This window comes from Aricia agestis, chromosome 2 (assembly GCF_905147365.1).
Source record: "Aricia agestis chromosome 2, ilAriAges1.1, whole genome shotgun sequence".
NCBI lineage: Eukaryota > Metazoa > Arthropoda > Insecta > Lepidoptera > Lycaenidae > Aricia > Aricia agestis.
In genome coordinates, this window is record NC_056407.1 from 12,137,950 (window position 1) to 12,145,305 (window position 7,356).

The 7,356-nt window shown below is 35.9% G+C and overlaps 1 protein-coding gene across 1 annotated transcript; it reads right to left on the bottom strand.

Moving 5' to 3' along the window:
- Nucleotides 1-5,280: 5,280 nt before the first annotated feature.
- Nucleotides 5,281-6,009, bottom strand: LOC121739967 (histidine-rich glycoprotein-like). Its single transcript, XM_042132627.1, has one exon. It carries the CDS (start codon nt 6,007-6,009, stop codon nt 5,281-5,283), a length of 729 nt encoding a protein of 242 aa, XP_041988561.1.
- Nucleotides 6,010-7,356: the final 1,347 nt, after the last annotated feature.

Consider the following 7,356-nt stretch of genomic DNA (forward strand, 5'->3'; position numbering starts at 1 on the left):
TATTTATATTACAAAAAAAATGCATCCGAATAATAGCCCAAATAAAAAAACGAGACAGCTGCAGACCATATTTTATAAAATATAACCTTCTAACACTCCCTTCAATATACATCCAGGATATTTGTTTATTTGTTTTTAAAAATAAAGATCATTTCACAAAAATAGAAGAAACTCACAACATCAATACTAGACACAAAAACAAATTACACGTACCCTACTCTAGAATAAAAATGCTTAACGAAAGTCCCTATTATATGTCCGTCAAAATTTACAATAAATTACCAGATTTCCTAAAAAAAGAAAATAAATTACCCTCGTTTAAAAGAAAACTAAACACATATCTAATAAAACACTGCTTCTACTCATTAGAAGAATATTTTAGTATAGATTTGAGTATTTAAAGTTAAGTTCATAAAATATATTAAGTAGGTATTATTAATATTTTATGATAATATAATACCGCTGTAATAATACTAATGTACAAGATAATTTAGTTTAATAATTTAGAATACCATAAAAATAAGAATATACTTGAATAATAATTATTAAAATTATAATTTTGTAATTGTTTTGCAAACGCCCGAACAAGGCATAAGTTGTATATTTCGTCAATGTATGTTGATTTATATATGTACTTGGTTGCAAATAAAAATTTGAAATTGAAAAATTTGAAATTGAAGTTGTGAAGGCAATAAAGGTGAGTGGCTGAAAATGCATTATCGTTAACTATTTCCCAGATATTTGTTCCTATTGCTGTTCCTCCCGTATTAGCTCCGACCACCGCTATTACCGTTAATGATGTTAGATTAGCTACTTTTTTTGTGAGTCCATTTGCATAGTAATATTGTTTTTGTGCGAAATCTGCTGCTTCAAAAAATATTTGCCTTATGTAATTAAGTTTTTTTTTTTTTTAATGAAATAAGGGGGCAAACGAGCAAACCGGTCACCTGATGGAAAGCAACTTCCGTCGCACATGGACACTCGCAGCATCAGAAGAGCTGCAAGTGCGTTGCCGGCCTTTTAAGAGGGAATAGGGTAGGGAAGGGAAGGGATTAGTTGAGGGTAGGGAAGGGAATAGGGTAGGGGTTAGGGGATTGGGCCTCCGGTAAACTCACTCACTCGGCGAAACACAGCGCAAGCGCTGTTTCACGCCGGTTTTCTGTGAGAACGTGGTATTTATCCGGTCGAGCCGGCCCATTCGTTCCGAAGCATGGCTCTCCCACGTATAAACGAAACTCCCACGTTTTTACAAGATACAAGAACGTATTTGATAAAGTAAATTCTTACATGAGTTTTTGTGTTCAACACTGTGTTAACCAACTTAACGCTATGTACTAATGTATTTAATTCTTTCTCTTTGTTAGGAATATATAATTGGTCGCTGTTAAGCATTAGTGTCCTAACCCACAAATTTTTTTGTTGTTAAATTTTGAATGCAGACTGCATGTTCTAAATCATCTAAAGAACATAACTGCATTCATAACTCAATACGTAATTTTTGTGTGGGTTAGTACACGAATGCTTAACAGCGTCCATTATTATATTGTATTATTTTTGTTACGCCGCGAACAATGGTGTGCGTTATGTGTTTATCTCTTTTATTTATCCAATTATACTTACTGTAAGAATATGTCACTGTTTTTTATTCCATAAAAGGAAAAAAGAAACTACATAAAATTTGCTATTAAGTTTATGTTATTTTATCTACTTAAATCACATTATTTTTTACTGTTTTTTTTTAGTCTGTAGCAACAATTTACAAACTAAGATTTTTTTAACTTATTTTAACCTATTTAAAACAACATAATTTAAACTGAACATTATTTTGAAGTAAGTATTTCGACACAACATCTTTATTTTTATACCACAAAATCTTTATGCATAGTTTACATTCATAATACAACATGATTTGCGGTGACGAGTTTGCGTCATTGGTCTTGGAAGGAGAAGCTGCGATTAAGATAATTTGGATGTCTATTAGCCAAAGTATTTTGTGGAGAAAATTGCTAGAGTAGCAAAACATCCTCTCCAACAAAAACCCTCATCCTTATCTTCTTACAGATATGTTGACATTTAATCTTCCGACTAAATTATCATTTCTTTTAATTTATTTATTTCGCGATATTTGTGCATTTTGCCACAGATACACATATTATTTAGATACAGAAACATTTTAATTTGGATTAACTAGCTATCTGCAGTGACAAATGCGTTAACAACAACGGAACGTCGATGATCATTGGAGATGGCCGTACCTCGCTATCGGAGCCTCGGGAATCGGAATACAAATTGGCTTAGTTATAAAACTGTATGCACATTCTTACAGCTACCTTGTTATCTACTTACGGGGTAACATAACAAACGTCGATAAACAAACGCATGAGTTTCCTGTTACATGAGGCAGTTCTTTCATATTTGTTGTAAATCCTAGATTTGTTATTGTAATTTTATTTTTTATCTTTATTTATCAAGAGGTTTTTATACATAAGTACATGACAACCCCATCTTATCTTATACAATTGTAGATACATTAATTTAATACTAATTCTTAACTTCTAATATTAATTGATAAGCTGATAGATGCAAATCTCACCAAAACCTTAAGCTCCTTTGAGTTATTAACTTGCGACAATAAATTATGAAACATTCCTACGTCAGTTCTGTTGAGATTTAGGTCTAGCAGCAGCTGCCGACATCGCGGCTCGTGCCGGACACACTCCGCCAGCAGATGGTGTGCGTCCTCCACCACGCCGCACACTGAACAGTTCGGAGAATCACTGAATCTCATCATATGCTTGAATCTATTAAGCGGAATGTGTCCGGAACGCAGTCGATACAAAATAACGCAGTTTCGGTATTGTCGCACCAGGGTATACGAGGGGGTTCGGCTTGCAGTGTCCTATACCATATACCTTTCTCTTTAGAACTCCTATCGAAATATTCCTTCCATTCTATTGTACACTTATATTTATATGCATTTATATGATCTAAAAAATTAAATTAAGAAATTTAAAAAAAACCCCGCCAAACAACTTTAAAAAGTAATGAAATAATATATTTTACTGACTTTAAGTTTAAATAATTCCTAAGTGTAAAGTGATATTTTAGTCCATAATTGTTGTCACGTAGTGTCGGGGGACCGCCAACAGTGTCTTTTACATTTTGTGTCGCCGTGTCACTGATTGTCTCAATTCGGTTCGCTGTGAACTGACCCTTAAACAATGATGTTATGTGAAATCAAACATCTACATTAGCGGTCCCCCGACATACCTTGACAACAATTATGGACTAAAATATCACTTTACACTTAGGAATTATTTAAACTTAAAGTCAGTAAAATATATTATTTCATTACTTTTTAAAGTTGTTTGGCGGGGTTTTTTTTAAATTTCTTAATTTAATTTTATTTCATGCTTTTTAAACTTGTGTTGGTTATAGTGCAGAGTAATTTCTATCAACAGGATCATATTATATCCCAATGAATACCATCTAGGAATGTCCTTTTGGATGAGGCCGTCAATATGAGTCCAAACTTGAAACCTCCACTTTGGGTTCATATGGAGCTCGGCTCCTATAGAATCCAGGTGATGCTGCAGCAGCATGCAAAAATTTATTGGTTTTTCATTTGAATTGCGACAACTAGTAAGACGTACTTACTAGTTGTCGCAATTCAAATGAGCCCAAACACGAAACCGTTGCTCTAAGTTGGTGAGGAGTTGGGTATCCTATTGATTACCAGGTGATGCTGCAACACCAGGTCAATTTTCCATTAATGTGTAAATATTCATAAATGTCACGAACTAGAATGCAATAAAGCCCACCAAACGACTGCAAGTTGCTAATCGGCCCTTCACGAACCAGATGAACCGTGATTTTTCAGCACGGAGCAGGCTGATGATGATGAACTATAGCTAAGAACACTCTCAATTAAGTCAGCTTTCAAACAAAAAAAACTAGATCGAAATCGTCCACCCGTTTGGATGCTACGATGCCACAGACAGACAGACAGACAGACAGACACGTCAAACTTATAACACCCCTCTTTTTTGTCGGGGGTTAAAAACGTAGCTTTATACGTTATTATAATACCGTCTATAGAGCCCTCTTTCGCCAGCCTGTCGGCCTCCTCGTTACCCGTAAGTCCAATGTGCGACGGGACCCATTGCAATCTCACAGTTATGTTTTTTCTCATCAGTGTCATTATTGTTATTGTAATGCTTTTATAATGGATGAAGAAGTATATACCTAGTTTTTAAGGTACCAGAAACGTATTATTTTAGTGTGCGAAAAGGAACCAAATTCAAAACGGTTGAAGTATGGGTTGGTACTACTAATATATATTCTGTGGAATGGGAGTTACGTTTTCTTAGTTTTTATTATTCGTTGAGCTTGTTATTAAATAGTATAGTAGGAAGGTCTGTGTATGCTGTATTGAAGTATGCATCAAACTATAAACAGTAAAATGAAATCACAAACTAATTAATTTACAGCTATATAAACGCTTTAATGAATTTACCCCAATGACCTGTAGTTGCATTTGTTAGAATAGAGCCACAGAGCCTTATAGTCCGTTCAGAGGTATTTTACCTCTAATAGGTACCTAATGCTAACGACATTAGAAGCAATCGTGAAACTTCGAGGTAAAGTAAGATATTATGTGAACAGTGTAGGTTTAACTTTTGCACGCAAACACAAGTATCGTTCTGCAACTTGGAGAAATCCCGTTAGGTTTGTTTATCGCTACAATATTTGAACAAAATTCTTAGAAACTTAGTTAAATCATCGCTAAGTTATCAACATACTTTAGTCTTATCTGTTAATCAAATTCAATAAGTTATTTCACTGAACTTAAAAAAAATGATAATATTCGTACTTAACCATTTTGTTTGCAATGATCTGCATCGAGAAAGTAACTTGTCAAGGTAATAAAATAAATATTAAAATATTCATGATTTTTTATATAAAAGTAACAAAACAATACATGCTATAATACTGATAAAAATTGTGTTAAAAGTGGCTATTCTTAGAGAATAGACATAATTCGCATAAAAAGTATTTGTCTAAAATTGTTTTACAATTTCTATGAGGTCAGTAACGGCGTCTAAAGTCACACATAGCACCTGACTATGACAAATTAGTCTTTAGACAATAATAAATGTAACCGGGCTAAGCAATATCCTTACTTTTGACTAGCTACCTATTTTATAAGTTACTGAAAAAGTTGATTTTATCAATACGAGTGCTAAAAAACTAGATAATAAATCACAGCTTGTCGAGAGATCAATGCTTTCCATGATGGAAGCCCCAGTCTTTGTGATCGTGATGGCCGCCCTTCTTGCCATGGTCGTGATGATGATGATGATGCTCCTCGTGACCGTGATGACCTTTGTGGCCGTGGTGATCCTCGTCGTAGTGGTGCTTGTCGTGATGACCCTTCTTGCCGTGATGATGATCGTGGTGGCCGCTCTCGTGATGTCCGCCCTTCTTGTGACCGCCCCCGTGTTTGTGATGATGACCGTGGTGGTCCCCGTGCTTGTGGTGCTTGCCCTCCTTGTGGTGATCGTCGTAGAAGTGATGGTCCTTGTGGAAGTGGTCCTTGTGGTACTTCTTGTGGTAGCCGTCGGTCTTCTCTCCCTTGTCGTGGTGCTCGTGGTGCCCGTGTTTGCCTCCCTTGTGATGGTGGCCTTTCTCGTGGTGATGGCCGTGGTGGTCGTGCTCGTCCCAGTGCTTCTTGTGTCCGCCACCGTGCTCGTGGTGATGACCGGCGTGATGATGTTTGCCGTGATCACCGTGCTCGCCCTTGTGGTGATGGTGGTGTCCCTTGTGCCCCTTGTGGCCCTTTTCACCGTGCTCGTGGTGATGATGGCCGTGGTGCTCCTTGCCACCTCCTTCCTCGTGGTGATGGGACTTGCCGCTGGCCGCCGCGACCAGGTCCTTCTCCTCCTCACCCAACTCCCTGGCGCACGCCGCCGCTAGGCATAGCAGACCGATAGCCACAACCGACCTCATGTCGATTGCTGCTGTTTCTATGCTAGCACTATGGACAATATTGTCTTTTATACGCGATCAAATAAGATGAAGAAAGAATTTAGTAACGTTAGTGCAACGTTCAGGGACGAGGCGGACCACTGAAGCGTTACTGGTCATTTCTATTCAATTAATTTATTGTATACTTATTTGACACTTATATTTAATGTAATGTAATGTACACCACAACTATTTTGTTTCATTTAGCTTTGACCTTTGATACAAGACACAAAAATGCGTAAAAATTGAAGTGTACTATCGAAATATCAAAACATAAAGTTATTTTTTGTTCCGATTATTATCATGAATTTCGAGAAAAAATATTTTTCTCGTCAGTTTCAATTCCGCCAGATCTGCGTAAAAAGAACATTTTGCATCAGTCTGACGAAATTTAATCAAAACAACAATAGGGATTGTCCGCAGTCAGTTCCGATCCGCGGGACTATTCCAGACTCGATATTACAATACGATGTTGTTAAAACGAAGACCAAAGTACCGAAAGTGAAATATTTTTGTTGGAATAATAACAAATAATGTAGGTCACAACATTGAACTACGTAAATCTCAAGAAAAAACTATAAAATCCAACACAATAATATTTGTTTTTTCTTGGATTATAAAATACCTACACCTATACTTAATAGTGCTCCGATTATTGAATTTTCACGCTTTAATATCGATAAAATAAATAAAGACTTACAAAATATTAAAGGAACATGAATTGAAAATTCAAAATATCAATAGTTGCATACTCATTTACCAAAATAAAAATATTTACTCAGCGTATAATTCATAGCGGGCAACAGCTAGTATAATTATATTATACTAGCTGTTGCCCGCGACTTCGTCCGCGTGGACTTCAGTTTATAGCGCGCGAATCGCAATGTCAACAAAATTGGTGTCAAAAGCTTTTATTAAAAAAAAAACCCTGTTAGCCCTTAAATTTAAACAGCTGTGCAGTGTGCATATAATATTTCAATTTTTTTTAATAAAACTTTATATTTTATGCCAAATTTTTAAGCTTATTTAGCCCCCCAATCACACAACTTTACCCATAAACTATTTATCATTGATAGGTTTAAGGTTACGTCACTGCATAGATAAAGTACTGAGTTATTAACTAACGTAAAAAAGAAATAACAATCGAAAAAGATCGAAAATCGAACGCATGATAATACCACCTCTTATAGAAAGACTTTTGACCAAGCGTTAGCGCGATGTAGGAGACGCACGGCGCCACCTATTATGAATTTTTTAGAACTAACTTAATTTGAATAAATTTACGCATTTTCACCCCCTTACAACGCTTTTTTCTAGTAAAAAAGTAGC

Excerpts from the sequence above, each read along its gene's own strand:
- LOC121739967 (XM_042132627.1), bottom strand. The coding sequence starts at position 6,009 with ATGAGGTCGGTTGTGGCTATCGGTCTGCTATGCCTAGCGGCGGCGTGC.